The following is a 20,752-nucleotide window of genomic DNA, read 5'->3' on the forward strand; positions in this document are numbered from 1 at the left end:
TTAAAACTGATTAAGCAGTATCTGACTCAATTTTAATAGGATGTTTGACATTCAAATTATGTATTAAACTTTCTGCTTTTTATATGATAAGATAGCTTTTGAGATGACTTTTGAGTCAATGGATATCCAAAGGAGGCAAGAAAGACTTTGTGCAGCATTTAACAATAAACTGTTATGGATTGGATACCCATCCTCACTTTTCCAAAGATTACTAATCATAAAATATTTTCAAGAGATTGGGAAACAGACTGGTGAACCCAAGAATTAATAGCTACCTCAAAGGATTAATAAGAGGAGGTATATTAAAATAGAGAGTTCTGGTCCAAAACGGACCCAAGTTACCCAAGTTTTTGCTTTTTTGGAAAGGTGGGGGGCGGGAGGCAGGGGAGAAAGATTGTTTTAGAATAACCCAACTTACAAAGGTGTAACCTTCAAGAATCTTGCCTTTTTAGAACTCTGAGTTATGCAGCAGAAATTTAAAAAAATAAACCTGTGGTTAACATTTATATATAAATTAGGGGGGAAACCCCAAACATATCCAACTGTAATAAGTAGGCTGTCCATGGTTGTTGAAACATTTCTCATTTACTGAGCAACCTTTGGGTTACACAAGAACAGAAACCGGCTAGTAACAATTACCATCCTGATATTTGTGTGATGTTTTCCAAAAGAGCTGAACTCACTTTAGACATAAATTAGTTTAGAAATTTGGATAATTTCCAATATCTTGGAGTAAGGGACTGTTCCCATTTAGCTCTTTTGCATTTAAGCAACATCTACCTGCCTCATTTCTCAACTATTTCTAACTGAAGTAACAACAATATATACCCTGGCATATCTCCAGTTCACAGATAAACTGAATAGCAGAATTAATTTTTAAAGAGTTCTGATATTCATTGCAGTAGAGACAAAAGTTCATTAATGTAAAGAGATTCTGAGTTTGTTTGCACATAGAAAGTGAAATCTTTCAACTCTTACAACACATCCACATACAAGTCTGGGAATTAAGACTTATATACAAACCAAAAACTATCTTTTATCTGGAAGATTTTTTAAAATTATTCTTCCTATTAAAAAACAAACAAACTAGAAATTCTGGAGGTATTTCCAAAGATTTAAGCATCTCTTAGATATACTAAACATTGCTATAGAAGAAATAACAAAAACTTTAAAAAATTTGAAGTCAAAAATACGAAAGTTGATAAATCAGAAAAACAAATGAAGTAAAGTTAACTGTAATAATAGCTGAATAAAATGACAATAATTAGTTTTTTTGGGGGGATGTATAGCAAAAAATAAGGGCTTGGAAACAGAAGTAAATTAGATTAAAAGAAGAGCTGTCCTATTACTTCTAATTGTAGATCAAGAAACCAGGTTTTAACATTAGCTAATCACATTTAGCAGACAGCTAAATGCTGTTTAAGGGAAGGAATCCACAACACTGAGAGACACCCAGATGAATTATGAGCTTTGTAATTCCCACAAAGAAGACAAGCGGCTCATCTCAAAGAAGCAACACCACAACATGCGAGAGGGAGTCCTTGAACTCAGATACAGCTTCTTTCTTCCCTTCTTTAGACTCGCCATTCAAGGGCAGGCTAAGATCCAACAGCTCTTATCCATGCCTGGATGGTTCAAGCAGTGACATTTACAATGGAAAAGGCACCTCCTTGTCTAAGTGGGCCAATTGCATTAACAGGGGAAAGAAGAACTGCGGGGCACTTGTCTGCACTCGCGGAGCCACTTCAAGCTGGAAAGAAAATTGGAAAGCAGAGATCCATGGAAATGAGCCTCTGAGGTAAACTGGGGGAAGAGGAAGGAGGTCCATTGGGGATCCAAATATCTCTACGGTATTACAGAAGTTGCAAGGCCACGTCTGACTGATTCATTCGGCTAATAAAAAGCATAAAAAAAGTAACCCCAAATAGGAAAGCACCGATAAATTTACAGAGCGCGGTGAAGCAAGAGTTCTTAAACTTCGCGATATTGGGATAGTGTCTAAAATGGTAAATGCATGTGCGTGATCTCCCCTTGAAAAACAGTAAACATTTAACTAACTGAATAAAATTGCTGTGATTGGCACCTGGTTTTGACAAATCTTTCAATCCATGGGTTCAGTCCTCTCCCAAAAGTTGCTTCAGGTTTTTACCCCCCCCACCCCCCAGTAAAACTAAACTATGTCTAGATAAGCCAACTGCAGGTTTGCTCAAGCAAAACAGAAATGAGTTTTGACAGCTTTGCCTACACAGACGGATCTGCTTCAAAAAGATCAGTTTTTAAAGATTATTCCTCAATGTGAAAGTGACCATTTCCCTCTCTTTTTATGTTTAAAATGTATTGCTCTGCAGTCTCTTGCAGAGGATTTATAATGGTTATAAAAATTTCCAACAGGAAGATTATTATGCCACATTAAGTATTCCCAAAACTGGACAAGGTAATAATGCAGCAACTATCCGTAGAGCAAATTCAGGATATAGTTCTTTCTTTTATGTGCAGAGTCCTGAATTAATCTTAAAGAGTCCTATGAGAAGATGCAAGAGAATACTATAAGCTGCTGGTGTAGCTTGCCTGCGGCTCCCAGCCCTGGGCTACTGGTTTTGATGTGTAGAACAGCAAACAGCTTACTCTCTTGCAAACCCTACCTCTCCAGTCTCTCTGCTCGGTGGGGAGGGAAAGGGTAAGGCAAAGGAGAGATTGCCACAGACAGTACTTGCTCCCCGCCCCCACACAATCAGCTTAATAGTTATTTATTTAGCATATGGCATAACAAACATTGACAGACAAAGGATACTAATATTTCACCTAAATTAAAAATAAATTAAATGTGAATAAATACATAAAAAGATCTATATTCAGATACTAATGTCCAAGTCATCTAACCACTGAAGTGCAGCATTGTTTATCTGAAAATAATTCAGAAACTGGAATGAGATATACACTCAGTTTATAACCAGTCACAATGTGATCTACAGTTTGACGTGGGACCCCACAGTCACACTGAGGGAAGGATGCTATACCCCATTTATACAGTAAATCCCAGCAGACACCGTACAAATCATATGCATGATCATCCACTGCTGGCAAGGTAGACATTGGCACCTAGGATCATCTATATGTCTTCTTCGTTTGGGCATTTAGCAACTCATTTGGCTTATACTATTTAGCTTATAGTACTCTCTTACAATTCCTTTCTCTCCAATCTCTCTGCTCTGAGAGTAAGGGGAGGGGAACAGGGGTGAAATGCTCCCGGATTGGACTGAATCGCCCGGTCTGGTAGTGATCTTGGTCGGTGGTTTGGCGATCCGGTAGTGATGGTGAGCAAAGCTCCGCCCACCCACCCGGGTGTCATTACTTCCTGGTTTTAACCAGGAAGTAATGTGTTTTTTAACTTCTGCGCATACACAGAAGGTTTTGCGCATGCACAGAAGGTCTGTGCGTGCATGTGATGCTCGTGCATGTACTTCTGAACCGGTAAGGAAGGTAAGTAGATTTCATCCCTGGAGGGGAAGGGTAATACAAAACCTACAAAATCATGTTTCCTACCCTCATCCGATAGTGGAGAGTTTAGAGAAGAAGAAATTTCAAGAGAATAAGCTGTTGTGTCCAACCAGGCACAGGACAATGCATACTGACCGTAATGGTGATCACGTGGCTCAGGGATGCTGCAAAAGTTGTAAATTGACTGCAAATTAATTCTTCCACACTATTGTAACTTCAAACGGTCACTCAATGAGTGGTCCATAAAGGAGAACTACCTATATATGATCACCAACCTTATTTAATATCAACAAGGTGGGGAACTAAGCAGGGATGAATCGTAATTCCATTGCTCTAACTTTTATCTAAATGGCTTGTTAAGATTACCTTTCAAATTTGCACGTTCATATTCTTAAACTGGGAAATAAATTTGCTTCCACTTCATTATAGACAGTGTGGTAATATTATGTGGGACTCTATATACCATCTCAGAAGAGCCCTTTATGCAATTCTGCAGGAAGAATATATTGGGAATTACAGCTATCAAAAGACTAAAATCATGAGTTTGGGTAGAAGACCTGAAAGTCATGCCAGGCATATGAATAGGCTCTCATGCAATCATGTAATCTGAGCGTCATTTTTCATACATTCATTAAGTAGGGAACCTCATGCCTCTGCTTCAGCCCACAATGCTAAAATCTGTATATATTTCATCTTCATTTCTTGCAAAAAGAAGAGGATAGTTCTATTCTTGCTGCCCTCAAATTAATTGCAATAAAAACACTGGCACAGATGCTGTATTACACACAGCTGGGTCACCCTCTGGTTTAGGCTTACTGGAGCAAGTTCAATCCAATGGACTGGCAACCTTATCAGAAAAGCAAGGCATGCCATTGGGTGACCAGTTCTTACCCATTTTATCCATTGGGTGACCAGTTCTTACCCATGAGGACCCAGATTGTGGGGGCAATAAGCTGACTTTGTATAAAAATATACAAAAGTATGAAGGCTATTGCTTAACGCATTGTAAGCCGCCCTGAGTCTCCGGAGAAGGGCGGCATATAAATTAAATAAAAAAAAAAATTGCTTAATATACTTCCAGCAGTGTGGAACAAGCTCTTCCCACTAAGGCAACAATCCTGTCCATCCATCCTATGACCGTTATATTTTTAACCAAGAATTAACTACATGAGCCATAAATATAGGGGTGAGGAATTTGAGTTATTTAGCCTTCACAAAAAAAAAATTCATGTAAAAATAAAGATAGGCAGGAACCACTACCAGCTGACTTAAAACTTATAGAAACAAAGAGAAGAGAATTCAGCAGGAATGCACTTGACTATATTTTAAAGTACTTTCATATATGACAAATTTCTCTTCTCAATCAAGAGGATATGAACTTCTGTTCCCTGACTAGAATCCTTAAAAATTGCATAGGTGGTTTTTGCAAGAACCATTACAAAAGTCAGGATATTCTATGAACACATTTATGGTTTATGTTGTACTTTTAAAAATTCCTGTTGCTCTGCCCTTGTCTGCCCATTAGCTAAAGAACAGATCTAAATTTACGAGAATTGACTTATGCTGATACAAGAGCAACATTAAAGGAAAATGTTTTCACTTCAGTAGAACAAAATCTGGAAAGCAATCAACACTAACTCTTCAGTTCTTCCTTACCTGCAACAGAATTGGGTCGAGGCATTCCTAACGAGCCACAGTTTTGAATGTAAGTAATGGGGCCATCTCCAGAAGATGCTTCCACTTTTGACAAACTTTCTGAGGAACCTGTTGTCTCCTCTTCTGCAACTGGTGAACAATTATCTGTCCTTCTGTCAATAATTCCTTGGTGTACACCAGTTCTGAGATTTCCTTCTTTAGACCATTCTAAACTTGATCCACTCCGGTCGTCATTTTCAGATGAACTTGTTACTGTCCCTAAAAACCCAACAAACACAAATCCATAAGAATACCCTCCTGGGAATGAGTAGTACAGTTTTGGTTACACCCACACAATCATGGGAAACTTTGAATTGACATAAGGAGAAATGATAGTTATGTGACCCATCTGGCAAGTCTACAAGTTCTTTCATGTCACTTTAAATTATAATCCTTGGGAAAATATAGGATAGTCGCTGTAAATGTTCTTAGTTTTGTCTATATATACTGTCCGCCTCTTAACATTCAAGAAAATATGCCATGAAAACTACTATCATTTTATTGAAATGACTAACAACTCAAACACTATAAAATATGTAAAAATTTGAAGAGAGCCTTATGGTATGCTTCTATGTGACAGAATTATTAAATGTTTTGGTTTTTTAAAAAATTGGTCTTTTGATATATTATGAAAGAAAACTCCCTCCTGATTTTCTAATTGAAGGAAGAGGTTTTCCACTCAAGTCTGTAACCCTGAAAAGAGGGCATCTTGCCAAATATCCCCCCCTCCTCTCCTTTTGGCCACTAGCCCAGACCTTTCTCTTCTTTAGCTCACTGGAAAAGACGAAATTCTGCCTTTACTTTTTCTTCTTTTTTTTTATGTCAGTGGAGGCACAGACAATTTCAACTAAGGCAATAAAACACCAAAAAGAGAAGGAAAGCTATCTGAGCCAGTAAAAAGTGTGGGAGGAGGAGGGGAAGGTAATCTTCCACTCAAAGGAGCTACTGGCCCAGAATAACGTAGCAGGAATGGAAACAGAATAGAAGCCGACTTAAGTGGCATAGAAGAACAACTATTTTCATGGTTGAGCAAAGCCTGCCCTCCCTCCACAAGAAAACCTTACAAAAGGCATACTTATTAAACTGTGTACTGAATGAACATTAATGCTAGTAATATATTTGCACACATAAACCAAAAAAAAAAAAAAGGCCTGGTAGGTTTGAAAATTAGTGTCTGCTTTCCTTATCAAATAAATGCAGAATAAGTAGATTTATAAGGAATTCATGGAACATTTCATTATTAGTTTTGCATTCTTTTAATGCTGTGAAGTGACTTGAAGGTTGTATGAATGAAAAGATGGGAAATAAACTAAACAGATAAATGCAAACAGAAGAAACCTAGTCCATCATTTTCATTCCATTTTAAATGTTCTCTTTCAAAAAGCACTAGCATCTTTCAATATTTGCTGGGAAGTATGTGTGACAGACTGATGCATCTTATGTATTTTTGTAACAGCACTAAGAATAAATGATATGAATTTATGTACATTGAGACGGATATTCTTTCAGGATCCTTATTGTCCCAGCTATTTTTCCTTGGCTTTCTTCTAGATTTTCTAAAGCTTTCAGTTTAGCTCAGATCTCTATAGCTTACTTTGTGTTCGTTTTACATTCCCAATCTTAAACTAAGCATGCAAACCATTCCTTAGTATAAAAATTCCTCTGCTTCCACATCTTAAAAATAAGCAACGTCTTATTTCTTGGAAGACAAGCAGCATTTTACCAGTGTGCATTGTTTGCCTTCACTACCATTCCGAACTCCAAGCTTGACCTTGCCACAGCAACTTCAAAATAAAACAGCTAAATGCTTTGTGTACTGCCACTTCCCAGGGAAATATATAGCTTCACAAAAATTGTAAGAAATCTTATTTGTATTTATTTATGAAATTTATGAAGCTGCCCATTTCACAGAAAGCAACTCTTAGGTTGCAGATTTACTTCAGAATTTTTTCCAATTTTATACAGACCAGTGGTGTTTTTCCAGTATAAGAAAACCAATTTTCCAGGCAATTAAACCTGGCATGGTAACTTCCAATTAACATAGACATCATGGTGGGGATGAGGCTTTTGCTGAGCAATAGAGCACTAGGTCATTCATAGGCACATAATTGTTTATGGAAAACAATTATTTCCATATTTTAGACCAGAGTTCTCAACCTTTCAGGCTTTGTGGACCGGCAGGGGGGGAAGAGGGGATGGTTCTGGACAACTGGCTGGTAGGCGCGTGCATGCGCACAGCTGCATTTGCACAAGCTGTGTACACATGCCTCCGCTGCTCACACAGATACAGTGTGCGTGCACACACTTGCCTGCTGCTCATGCAAGTGGGGATGTGCATGTGTGCTTGCTCGTTCGCCCATTTCCGCAGCCCTGTTGCAAACAGCTCATGGTCCACTAGTGCGCCATGGCCCAGAGGTTGGGGCCCCCCATTTTAGACTTCCGTTTATGGAGGTACATTATTGGTCGTTTTAGGTTAGTAATGACTGGACAATGGTTAGCAGTAGATCTCCAAGATTTTGCACACAAGCCTTGACTATACCTACATAATACTACTGAACCGTTCACCCATCATCCCCACAACTCAGATACCACAAATCTACCACTTTGCTACAGTAACATGTTTGTGAACACAGGTAGTCCTCTACTTAAAACAGCTTATTTAGTGACTGTTCAAAATTATGACAGCACTGAAAAAAGTGACTTATTACCGTTTTTCACACTTATATCGTTGCAGCATCCCCATGGTCACATGATCAAAATTCAGGTGCTTGACAACAGACTAAGGCGTTTGCAGTTCCCAGGGTCATGTGATCCCCTTTTCTAACCTTCTAACCTAAATCCTCAATTTACGACTACAGTTAAGCTTAAAATTTCCTTTGCTAAGCAGGACATTTGTTAAGTGAGTTTTGTCCCATTTTACAACCTTTCTTGCCACAGCTGTTAAGTGAATCACTGCAACTGTTAAGTTAGTATCACGGTTGTTAGGTGAATCTGGCTTCCCCATTGACTTTGCTTGTCAGAAGGTTGTCCTTGCATTCCAGATGAGATTCAGGGATAATATCAATTCTGAAGATACTTCAACAAGATCATAGTGGTACTGAAATCTGAAGAAAGGACTTTGAAATTCATAACTCTATTAACTATTAAGCCATAGCAACATTATCTGTTTCTACAGATCTTCCCCATCCAACATATACCTCTGAACATGACAGCCTTGTAATAAATGAAGGTTTTCAGCCCCTTCTAGCCCAATAAGAGTTATAAGTAAATAGAACACAATTACATACCTAAAAAAATACTCAAAGGAATTCCAGAGAATGACATAGTATTGAATGAAAGATCATTTTACATTGTTTTTAAAAAAAGAAATTGGAGTCATGCAGTATCAGGAATTAAGATAAGAGAGCTTCAGCTCCATTTTCTTTGCAGCAGATAGCCTTTGCAGACACACATAAAAAGCAAGCTACAGAAGAGACAGCCAGAAGTGACTGCATTATCAGGAATTAAACTGCTTACCTATAATTCCACTGTCCTTGCTTTCCAACGTGGAGCTTGGGCTGCTAATGGTCCCACAGGGACTACTTTTGTTGGCCGCTGTTTTGTCAGCACAGCTATTCAGAGTAGAGCAGGGACTATCGGTGCTAGGCGACGTAGTGCTGCTTGTTAGTGTAGAACAAGGACTGACTCCTTGACTAGCTACTGTGCACTAAAAAAAAAAAGAATGAAACAAGGAATTAACAAACACAGCACAGATCAATCCACAAAGAGAACAGTTCATATTCAGCAAGAAAAAAAAAACTGTACAGACATATGAAGTTCCCCTGGAAATTTCTCAGAATGATCTGTTGAATACTTTTCAGGCAGTTAGTATAGCCATGACCACAATAAGAAGTTAAATCAATTTATGGACCTTTGATACTCTAGGTCAGAACTGTACAGGATTTTCTGAAATACTGGTGAAAAATCATCTTACAAAAAGCCAGCAATACCAAATCCAACTATTGGGCCTTCAGGATGAAGGTAAAATGCAGATTATATTTCATTAGCTTTTAAAACAACAACAACAACAACAACAACCCAGAGCCATATAGAAAATCTTATTTAAAACTATTTGGTCATAACTGCTTATAGGTTTAGAATGAAGCAGATTAATAAACCACATATTCTTTTAGACAGAGATTCCATTCTTTAAACATTTTGTAGAAAGATTTTCCTATATCGTCCTAAACGATAAATTTGTCTAACTGAAAAACTTTTTAATTCAATATATAGAGTTCACGTGCAAAATAACTATGCATGTTGCACTGTAAGAAAAAAATAATCATCTCCAGTTGCATCATGATTCAGAACTGATTTCCAAATGTCATACAAAAATTGTATTGTTAATTTTTCTGCTAGGAGAGAATTTCATTTAGTTTTTCTCCACAGATCCAGCAAGTCAAGTACCATAACCTGCATCATTGTGGCCTTAGACAAGAAAAGAGTAAGAACTAAATATTCTTTTTTTAATATTTTCTAGGTCAAGTAGTTTGAATCATCTGAATTAAAAAAAACAATTATTCAATAGTATTCGAATCATTTTATGTGGTGTATCTTAAATACTTAAAAGTAGTGTTTCTGTTAAAAAAAAAAAAAGGCAAAGAAAATTACCAATAAATATATCACTTATTTATTACAGATAGACTACAATTGAGTCCAACATTTCTGTTGATAAGTTAGACACTTAAAGTGACTTTTGTCCTGTTTTACAACTTTTTAGCCACAGTTGTTAAGCAAATCACTGCAGTTATTAAGTTAGTGACACAATTGTTAAATAAATCTGGCTTTCCCATTGACTTTGCTTGTCAGAAGGTCGCAAAAGGGGATCACATGACCCTGGGACACTGCAACCATCATAAATATGAGTCAGTTGATTTTTTGATCACGTGACCACGTGGATGTTGCAACAGTTGCAGGTGTGAAAAACAGTCATAGGTCACTTTTTTCAGTGCTGTTGTAACTTTGAACAGTCAATCAATGAACTGTGTTAAGTTGAGGACTACCTGTAGTTATTTGCATGACACATTTACATGTTCTGGTGAAATATTTTGAAAGCAAGAAATATGTAGCATCTTAGATTGAGACTATTTTCCATTCGCATACCATAGTTTCATGTTTTTCTTCTGGGGAGATATGGGCAGAAGCTGGAAGCCCTTCTCCCAGTAAAAACCCAAGCCTTGTCATCAGTTCCTGAGCTGCTGGTGAACAGCTTGATTCCTTCTCTGACTTTGCTTCTGTTCAAAAAAGGTAATTTCAAGGGAAGGAGAAAGATTAATTAACATTTATATTCACTTCAAATGATTGTAGCTTCCAACATAAAGGCAAATAATGAAATTTAAACAAATTATTATCAACAAATTTTATTTTGCCATATTCTAACAAAACTCTATTAAAAAAAGCACTTTCAATGTCCATTTATTAAATGGAACTCCCTATATAAAGGGAGATCCTCGCACACGTTTAACTTCTGAATCTGAATTAAACTAGGCATAAATACTAGAATTAAATTATTTTGGTTTTGCATCCAACCAACATGGGTTTTTAGAATATAAAGAATGTCTTTCTCTCTCACACATAAGTAGAATCTGAAGATGCTATTTTTTCAATGGATGAAAATACAAAAATGCAGAGTATTTTTTTGAAGAGTATGTGGTCATACATGAGCCTCTTTTATGTATGTGTCTGCCGGTGTGTATATATGTACGTGTCTGCACACCTTTATCTATATTCTTATGGAAACTGATAGCAAGTTCTAAAATGATTCAGACTGAGAGGTGACCAAAAAAGCTCATGTGATTATTTTTCCAGGCTCTTCTATGCTAACAAAACAAACCTATGAAATTGTCTACCAGTGTAATTGGTACCTCAGGACTGATCATAGGAAACAATTCAGTTAATAGCTATGCTATCAACCAAAATACCTTCAGGCTTCCTGGATGTTATACTGTTGTTTGCATTGCTAAGTTTTTGTTAAATAAATACATTTAACAAATAAATAAATTTGTTTTATGTTTTAAATTGCACCAAGAATCCCATGAGCGAACAAGCACGGTTGTTTTAGAAGCGCATTGCCTTTCTAATTCTTGCAATCAGATAACATTCCAGCATACTAATCCTCCCATACACAAAACAAACAATCAGAAAATTAATCAGTGGAATGACTTGCCTCCAGAAATCATGGGTCCTCTAAAACTGGAGGTTTTTAAGAAGAGATTGGACAATCAATTGACTTAAATGGTATAGGATGTCCCGCTTAAGCAGGGGGCTGGACTAGAAAACCTCCAAGGTCCGTTCCAACTGTGAAATAGATTCAAAAGCTGGAAAGGAGGTATTTAAATCCTCACCCATGGCTGATACTATAATCCATTTTCTTCTATTGTACTATTATTTTATATGAAGGTATAGATAGAAATTCCAACCAGAACCTGTCATATCAGCATTGATTAGCCTAGAGTAGCCCCACAGTGAGATAGGCAACAAGTGAATTTAACAAATAATAAGTGATGTGCTAAAAAATAAAACAATCTTAATAACTGTAAGATTTTAAATGATGTCCATTTACAGGGCAACATTCTAGTGCAAGGATTTGCATGCTTCAGTTTTACTTGGCAATACATTTACTTTAAGGAAAAATCCCTATGATTTCTAACATGCTCTGCAGATCTTCATGCAACTAGTTACTCCAGAAAGTGAGACTTGTCTATTTCTCAGCATTCTCTGTCATATACATCATAGTTTCACTTGGTCCCATCCAAGGTAAATTCTTATAATCTGCCCCATGCCAGCCACATCTCCAGAGACCTTTTCATCAGCTATAGAAGTTAAGGGAATCTTCATGTCCAAACACAGTTAATTCTGAATACCAGATGCTCAAAGCAAGAAGGGGAATGTTCTTGTCATCATATAACAATTGTATAAGATTTGTACACAGACTTAGCAGCTGTTTGTTGTTGGAATCATGATATATGAGATGGAGGCCAAAAAAAACCTACTTACAGCAGCAACCTGATTACAAGAAAAAGACAATGCTTAATCCACACAACGCACAATTCCTATGAATACATTTGTGCTGTTATCACTATCGTTGACATTACAAAAAAGCAAATTTGTGAGTCAGAGATTCAAATAACCTGCCCAAACCCATTCTTGGAAGTCAACATCATGTTGACTAGGTTTACTCAGTCCACTAAAACACAGTTTTGTTTATTCTCACAATTTGTTTATTGGTAGAGTTTGTTTAATCAGGACTTTTCAATAAATATGGTAGCTAGTTTATCATATCATATCATATCATATCATATCATATCATATCATATCATATCAAGTGTTTTTGCACAACATTTACAACATTAAGTGTTGTACTTTATGATTCTTGATGAACTTATCTTTTCTTTTATGTACACTGAGAGCATATGCACAAAGACAAATTCTATTCTATTCTATTCTAAAGCAAGACAAGACAAACTTAATGTATTATGTAAACAAATGAAACACTTTGTCTTCTTCACTAATGTATTCATTTTTCTTTCAACCTTTTTTTTAAACCTTACTTCAAGTAAGGTTTCTTACTTCAAGTAAGGTAACCTTACTTCAAAAGCCTTTTCATGGATGAATATTTTATGAAAGTACAGGATGAAGTAAAAGGGCTAATCTAGAACTGAAGATATTTGGTGGATGAAATATATACATTTAGAAAGCCTTCTTTTTACAATTTATGATGCTGCCAGGGCTTTCCTAACAACAGAAAACCCAATTTAATTACTGATTAGAGACAAATCAAATCTCTCTGAATGCCATTCAATCCTATATTAGGTCATTTATCCTACCTATTAAACTTGCCAGATTCAAGATGCTTAAATCAAAATATTGCAATTTAATTATCACTTGCCCACAATTATGAGCCAAAGCTCCTTCACTCCAACCAGCTCCTCAATCCTTTACCTAGCAGATTGCACAAGCATGGGACAAGCAGACAAACTTTCTCCCAAATCAGAATCAGCCTTTCCTAGCGAAAATAAACAAATTGAGTAGATAGGCATTAGAAAAAACACCTGACAAAGACTTGTATGAATCTGATCTGAGAATATTTTTATAATGTAGTGAAAGTTAAAATATATAATCTTATCATGTCTGTGAGCTATGCCATGGCATTCATATAATGCCTACTATGCCAAAAATCTTACTTAGCAATGGCTTTGCTATCTTAGCTATTTGAGTCCATTCATGAAGATCCTTTCTCAAAAAACTGCAATTCCTATAGCAATCTTTATATGATTATAAACAATGCAGAATAATAGTCAAAACTAACCTGTGCATCTGTGATGTCTATGATTTCTTCTACCTATTTTATCAAATATTAGACCTTATTTTATTTTTTTGTCCAAATTTGTTATTTTTAATATATTAAGTATAAATAATACATACAGACTAGTGATTGTGTGGCATCCTGAGTCCGGCTGGAGATAGGGTGGCATATAAATCTCATTAATAAATCCTGTCATGTGGGACTGATGGAGTGGAGATTTAAATCAACTAACTAGCAAAGTTAATGCGTTTCTTCAGGTTTATAGGATGTTCTTTAGTCATTTTTCTGGATTACCAGCCCTAGCTAGGTCTTCTCTGCTGAATAAACAGAATTAGTAATAAATAGGGCATTGGAGATGATAGAAGAATTCTTATGCACTATTAACTACAATCTTTCTTTTACAAAAAGACATCACCTTTTCATCAACAAAACTGCCAATCCTTCCCAGTCACTGCATGCACATCTCATAGAATAAAAGAATGAGAATAGCGTTTTGAAGGAAAGATCCTCAAAATCAATACATTATAACTGTCAAACATTTTAGGCTTGACATCTATGACAGCATTAATATACATAAAACTACAATTGGATAAATAGTATATTTACCAATTATTATATAATAGTAAATTGTTTTAGCTCTCCATTAATTTCCTCAACCTATGGGAAAAACTGGAGGCACAAACACTATGTTGTAGAAATTAGCTTTGTTATACTCAAAGGAGAATCAGGGCTATAGTAGATTTCTCATTAAAGAAGGGGAGGGGGAAGGTGTGAGATGTGGGGGAAACAGGCAGACAAAGCTTTCAATTCTGCTAGAAAAATCTATGCCTCAAATAGCAAAGAGATTTTGAGAGTTCAAGCTCAAGAAAAACAAGGAGGTAATTTACTTAACTAGATGTTATATACTGATTTTGCTGATGTTGACCAGGCTGTAAATCTAAAATATAATGCTGAAGATGAAATTCTTTTTATATTAGAAATACTTATAGAGCATTTGACTGTAAGTTCTCACTGACATTCACTGAAACTGCACTCTGTTATGCCATGGTCAAATTTAATGAACATGGAACTTTTCAAGAATACCAATTAACACCAGGGTCAGGCTGTTACTAGTCTTGCTGACACAGTCATCTATTGTTATTGCTGTCTGATTTAGCAAGCTTTTCATTTGTGATGCACATCACTTTAACATGGCATAAGTGGAACACTCTGATTAAAAAAAAAAAAACACACACACACTCTGAAAGAAAGTTCAGAAACTAACTCCAAGCAGGCCTCTCACATTAAAAGAGACCCCCCACAACCATCAGACTGAATTTCGCTTGAAGATTAGGTACACATCATCATTCCCGAATGTCAAGCAACCAAACACAAGGATACATTCGCTCATGCAAGATCCATAAAACGTTCGTCCCCATTTCCCTTTCAAGGCAACGTTCAAGCCATTCAGTTAAAAATGAAACAATTCCAAATACACACGCTTACCATTCTGGTTAGGTTCTGTTGGCTCCAACACTTTTCTCATTGGAACGACAACTGTATCTGCAGGTATGCGAGGACTTTCCACATACTTGGGCTTCCTAACCGGACCTGAAATGGGAAATGAGGTATTTACTATTACCTTTTGTAATATTTTTCCAAAGGGATTACAGATTTCCAGAAGACATAATCAGAATACACTAAAAGCAGAAGCTCATCATGCAACTACTGTCCTCGACATATATTATAGTGATTACAGCAATCTCTCTCTTACTTCCACTTGTGCAGTCTGTTGTCAGGGGGGAAAGCAGCAACAGCAAGCTGTATTTAGGCTCACTTTTTGGAATGTAAACTCTTCTGTAGAACAAAAGCAGATTCCTAGCTGTGATGCCCCTGAAGCAGCCTCCAGCATATGTAAAGAGAGGGTGGCTCTGACATGATCAAAAGCCATACAAGCATCAGCACTGGCCTCTGGAGGCCAAATCCCTATTTTTCACCTCAATTGGAAGATAACCCTTGTTTACAAGAATAATCTTTGAAACTGGGAGGCAATGATTACAAAGGCAGCTTGCAGCATTAGCCCTCTTAATACCCCGATCTATAGCTTTATATTACCGAGTACTGTATTTTTGGCCAAGTCGATGACGCACACAGGTCAGTGATGAGAGAAATAAAAGAGAAAAAAAAATCCGTTTGGCAGCTCTCTCAATATTTTCATTTTAAAAGAGACCTGCAGCAATTTGCCAACGGATAGCTATATTAAGTCAAAGCATATTCAGTATTTCACAAGCATGTCTTTTCACCTGGGTCAATTCATCAAACAGATTTCATCAAGTGTAAAAAGAAAAAAAAATAAGAAGGCCTAAGTACTTTCATTAGGGTATTTAAATTATTAATGACAATGTACTTTACCAAATGCAACAATTGCTGGAAACGTTAAAGGAACAATAGAATTTGTAGTCACAATGAAAATACTGCCATCTAAAGTTTCTTTAGAGAAAGGCTTTCAGTACTGAGGCAATAGCTTTAATTTGGACTGTTTTATGTTCTCACTGCAATCTGTCATCCTACCCCCCACCCCACCCCATAATTGAATTACTATTAGAAGTAAGTTCTCCACAGCACCACCGACAGCTGCCATCCCCATTGCATTTTCACTGCTGCAACCAATCACAATTTGCACTATTGCCATTAACTGAAACAGCACTCATGAAGAATTGCCACATACTGCAGCCATCCATATCAGTGGTGAAATCCAAATTTTTTTACTACCGGTTCTGTGGGCATGACTTAGTGGGCATGGTGTGGCTTGGTGGGCGTGGCTTAGTGGGCGTGGCAGGGGAAGTATACTGCAAAATCTCCATTCTCTCCCCATTCCTAGAGGAAGGCTATTGCAAAATCTCCATTCCTACCCCACTCGGGGGCCAGCCAGAGGTGGTATTTGCCGGTTCTCCGAACTACTCAAACTTTCTATTACCGGTTCTCCGAACTGCTCAAAATTTCCGCTACTGGTTCTCCAGAACCTGTCAGAACCTGCTGGATTTCACCCCTGATCCATATCCATCATTTCATCAAAGCTTTCAGGTGCAGTTCCCATTCATTGTATATGAACAATATACAGGTAGTCCTCAACTTACAACAGTTCATTTAGTGACCATTCAAAATTACGTAAGGCACTGCAAAGTGACTTATGACCGTTTTTCAGAGTTACGACCTTTGCAGCAACCCCGTGGTCACGTGATCCAAATTCAGACGCTTGGCTACTAGTTCATATTCATGACTGTTGCTGTGGCCCCCAAGGTCACAGGATCCCCTTTTGCGACCTTCTGGCAAGCAAAGTCAATGGGGAAGCCAGATTCACTTAACAACCGGGTTACTAATTTATCAATTGCACTGATTCACTTAACAACAGTGGCAAGAAAGGCTGTAAGATGGGGCAAAACTCACTTAACAAATGTCTCACTTAACAGAAATGTTGGGCTCAGTTGTGGCCTTAAATTGAGGACTACCTGTAGTTTACATGTCTTTAATTATCTATTTTGTTTCTTTAAAAGTTCTTTTAACATACATTTTTATAGAGAAAGAGATAAAACCAGCAAAGTATTTGTCTGACTTAAATTCAATTCCTTGCAGTTCTACTTAAATGCTAATTGCATTATTTTCTATTTCATTGTTAAATTATAATAATCCTGGATTTTTGAAGCCAAATGGGCTTTCAATTAGAAAGAGGCAAGCTTCCAATACAGTAAGATCATTCTTAAACCTAACTATATTTTCATTGGGTAACTTTTTCACTACATTCAACAATAAACCATCCACAGCTTCAATATCTCAATGAATAACTCTCTTTCCTGAAGGTGGGAGAACTTAACAAAATGAGTGTTCTTGCCTAATTTGGCTCTATCAGAGAGTAAGGTTGGCTATCTGCAAAAGGCTATTTAATTCAAAAGACCTTGGTACAGCATAAAAATACAAGATAGGAAACAAAAAGAATTTTACTAATGTGAGTATGCAAAACACCGAATACAAGAATTTCAAATTCAAAATACCCTAGTTCAGCTGTGAAGTAGCTTATTTTGAATGCAAAATATGCCACCTTAAACACATGAACAACATTGTTTCAAGTAGGAAAACACTTCAGCTCAACACCTCCAAAAGGTTCAGAATGTCCAATTTGCATATGAGGTAGAGTATTGTGTATTTGAGATGCAATGTTTCAAGTTTAAGAAGGTTCAGTCTGAAATGTTTTGAACAACCTTAATTAATCATGACTTTGCTTCCAGAGCCTCAAGTGGATTTTCAAATTAAATTATTCATAATTGTCCTTATTCTGAATTTACTGGAACATTGTTTTTCTTACAGTACTGTCTCTGGGTTATAAGCTGTTGTTTTTTAAGACTGCAGACAGTTTTAAATTTCAGTAATATACCATACTTGAGCTCATACCAACCCCATGTATAAAATAAAAATAGCTTTTATTCTGTACTTCATCTTGGCAGACAGTCAAGTTCATATTAAAAACTGGCCGCCTATTCTTTTCTTCCACCTAATAGTAACTAATCTAAACATGGCAATATTTATTTTCTTACACACAGAAGTAGCAAAAAGATATAGGCCAATGATAGTAACTTTAAAATGTCCTCCACCAGAAGTAACTTCACCTGCATAGATCTGAAACACAAAAAACATTCACACCTGTTTGTTGGGATCTGGAGAAGTTACTCCAACCCTTCCCCCTTTTGGGATTAGAGGAAGAGAAACTGAGGGATTTACTCAGTTACTCAGCTATACTGAGGGAGGGAAAACAACAAAGTTCCTTCAGCCTCTGAAAAAAGGAAAAAGTAAGAAGCTGGAGGGTATTGTTGTGGTCCGCCAGCAGCCTGCGGAACTGGCAGCAGAATCAGACAGTAAGGAGGCTGGGGAGGAACATGGGCCAGTCCTAGAGTCTGGGGAAGACTCAGATGAGGGCACTGCTTCGGAGGCAAAGATGGGGCCAAGGCCATCTGGGAGTTATGTGCGGACTCCAGAGTTGGACATCAGAGAGGCAGAGGAACAGGGGAAGCGCAGAGCTACCAGAAGGCAAGAACAGTTAAAACAAAAGTGACGACTTGGGAGTAAAGCTTGGAGATGATTGGCCCCTCCCATAAAACATAAAGGAAGAGCAAAGGCACATGGCCCTTTGCAGGAAGCAACGTTGTGAATGGTGTCGGTGTATGTACTTTGAAGCTCTGTTTTTGACTCTGTGTTTCCGTGTGGCCTTGCCAAGATAATTGCCAATTAGGTGTTTTGGCGGCGTGTCAAAGAAGATAAAGGTGGGTGTTTACCAGCCTTATCCTAAGGACTGTGGCAGACTTCTGTTGGACTATTAATAAACTCTTGGTGATTCAGCATGTGCTGTGAATGAAAGGAATTCACAGCCATTAAAATAAAAAAGGGTTTTTGGGACTAATTGTGTGCTTTTGACTATATCAGGAAGCCTAGGTCAGAACAGGTCTAGGACAACTCACTGTGGCCAACTCACCACAGCCAACTTGTCCCGGGACAACTTGCTGTGGGGCAATTCAACATTGTATTAATCATTTTATTCAGTTACTTTTATTATTGGCAACCAAGTTTTCATAAAAATTATTGTAATTCTTTTAGTTTTGGATTGACTTTCTTTATTACTATTGGCCACAGTTCTGTTGGAATTAATTTAACTTTTGTTAAATTGTCACGTGGCAAGTTGTCCTATGGCAAGTTGGCCACAGCAAGTTGTTCTGCAGCAAGTTGGTCACAGTGAGTTGTCCCATTCCGAAGCTGGAAGTCCAAGAAAGCACAAAGACAAAGAAGCCAAATCAATAGGGATTTGAGGTGATGGGCAAGTGAGAGAAGTCTATATATAGATAAAATGTGTAAGGAAATCCAGCATCAATAAAATAGTGTCTTCCTTATTCAAATAACTGAGAAAGCAGGTAATCCACATACTGCTAAATATTTACAAGTAGTAGTAGTAAAAACTGTAACGAATGTCCCAAGAATTTCAAATGCACAGCATCACAGATAATGACGCCAAAATAAATTGAAATGTTGAAAGGAACAAAAAAAACTTGCTCAATTTCAATATAGTCTAATATTTCAATACAATTAAACTTTTACTCAGTGGAGTTTGGATGCATCAGACAACAATTTTCTTTGGGTCGCTCCCCAAAATAATGGCAATGTTCACTTTATCAGAGTAACCCAGACAACTGAAAACGTTTACATAATTTGCATCTGTTTACATCTTTTATATAATTATAGGTATTTTATTATTCTAATTAGAAATTCAGGTTTAATAGATCTCAAATGCTCCATTAAATTGAGGATTTACTGGATTTCTAGACACAAAAGCTATATTGGACATTTAAAAAATACTTGCACAATAACTAGCAGTTTCTAGCAGTTGCTCTTAAGAAAGCAAGGAAAATCAAATTAATAGTCTCAGTTGATGTTCAATGGAAGCTTTTTTTTAATAATACACAATGACAATTTTAAGAAAATAATAAAAAAAATAGCGAAAACACTTTTTCCAACTCACTTTGTTGCTAAAGTGAGCACTAAGTACTAAGTGCTTAGTACTAGAATCAATACTTAACTATTGAAAAAGAGGACTTGACTGTATTATGTGTATTCACAGCAATCATTCTTCCACAGTTATCAGTTGTAATAAATTTGAGGGCAACGTGATTCATTCAAGAAATATATTTACTGGTAACAATTTAAAGTCACATGTGTGAGATGGTAGAAGTTATTTAAACATTTTGATTCAGAAATAGTAACCCCAACTATTAACATTAACGGTTTCTTCTGTTTCTGTCATTTCTTCCATTTGAGCAATTCATTTTCTTAAAAAAATTGGGAACAGGAAAAGATAGGAAGTTTGTAATCAAGCACAATGTATTTTGTTACAGATGAATTGATCAGAATCTTCCAAAGTAATGAATAAAGAAAGGTTTTATCAAGAGGTCACAAGCATTTTACTGCTATGCAAGTTGTTACAGGCGTTCCTCGACTTATGACCACAACTGAGCCCAAAATTTCCATTACTAAATTGTTAAGTGAGTTGCCTCCATTGTACAACCATTTTTGCCACAATTGTTAGGCAAATCACTGCAGTTATTAAGTGAATCATGCAGTTGTTAAGTGAATCCAGCTTCCCCACTAAATTGGCTTGTAGGAAGTCAGCTGGGAAGGTTACAAATGGTGATCACATGA

The 20,752-nt window shown here is 36.8% G+C and overlaps 1 protein-coding gene across 2 annotated transcripts in view; it reads right to left on the reverse strand.

Moving 5' to 3' along the window:
• The window catches only part of TANC1 (tetratricopeptide repeat, ankyrin repeat and coiled-coil containing 1), a 157,760-nt gene that overhangs the window by 48,728 nt on the left and 88,280 nt on the right, over window positions 1-20,752 (reverse strand). Inside the window, exons 4-7 of one of the 2 annotated variants that reach the window (XM_070940590.1) lie at window positions 15,023-15,127; window positions 10,336-10,466; window positions 8,710-8,899; window positions 5,155-5,412 (exon numbers count right to left, since the gene is read on the reverse strand). In XM_070940590.1, the coding sequence (XP_070796691.1) occupies window positions 5,155-5,412; window positions 8,710-8,899; window positions 10,336-10,466; window positions 15,023-15,127 (684 nt within the window). Of the gene's footprint in view, window positions 1-5,154; window positions 5,413-8,709; window positions 8,900-10,335; window positions 10,467-15,022; window positions 15,128-20,752 lie in introns of those variants that run through there. The other variant, XM_070940503.1, reaches the window with a different exon arrangement.

The sequence above is a fragment of the Pituophis catenifer genome, unplaced genomic scaffold (genome assembly GCF_029215685.1).
Source record: "Pituophis catenifer annectens isolate HBS135680 unplaced genomic scaffold, rPitCat1.0.hap2 SCAF_1, whole genome shotgun sequence".
Taxonomy (NCBI): domain Eukaryota; kingdom Metazoa; phylum Chordata; class Lepidosauria; order Squamata; family Colubridae; genus Pituophis; species Pituophis catenifer.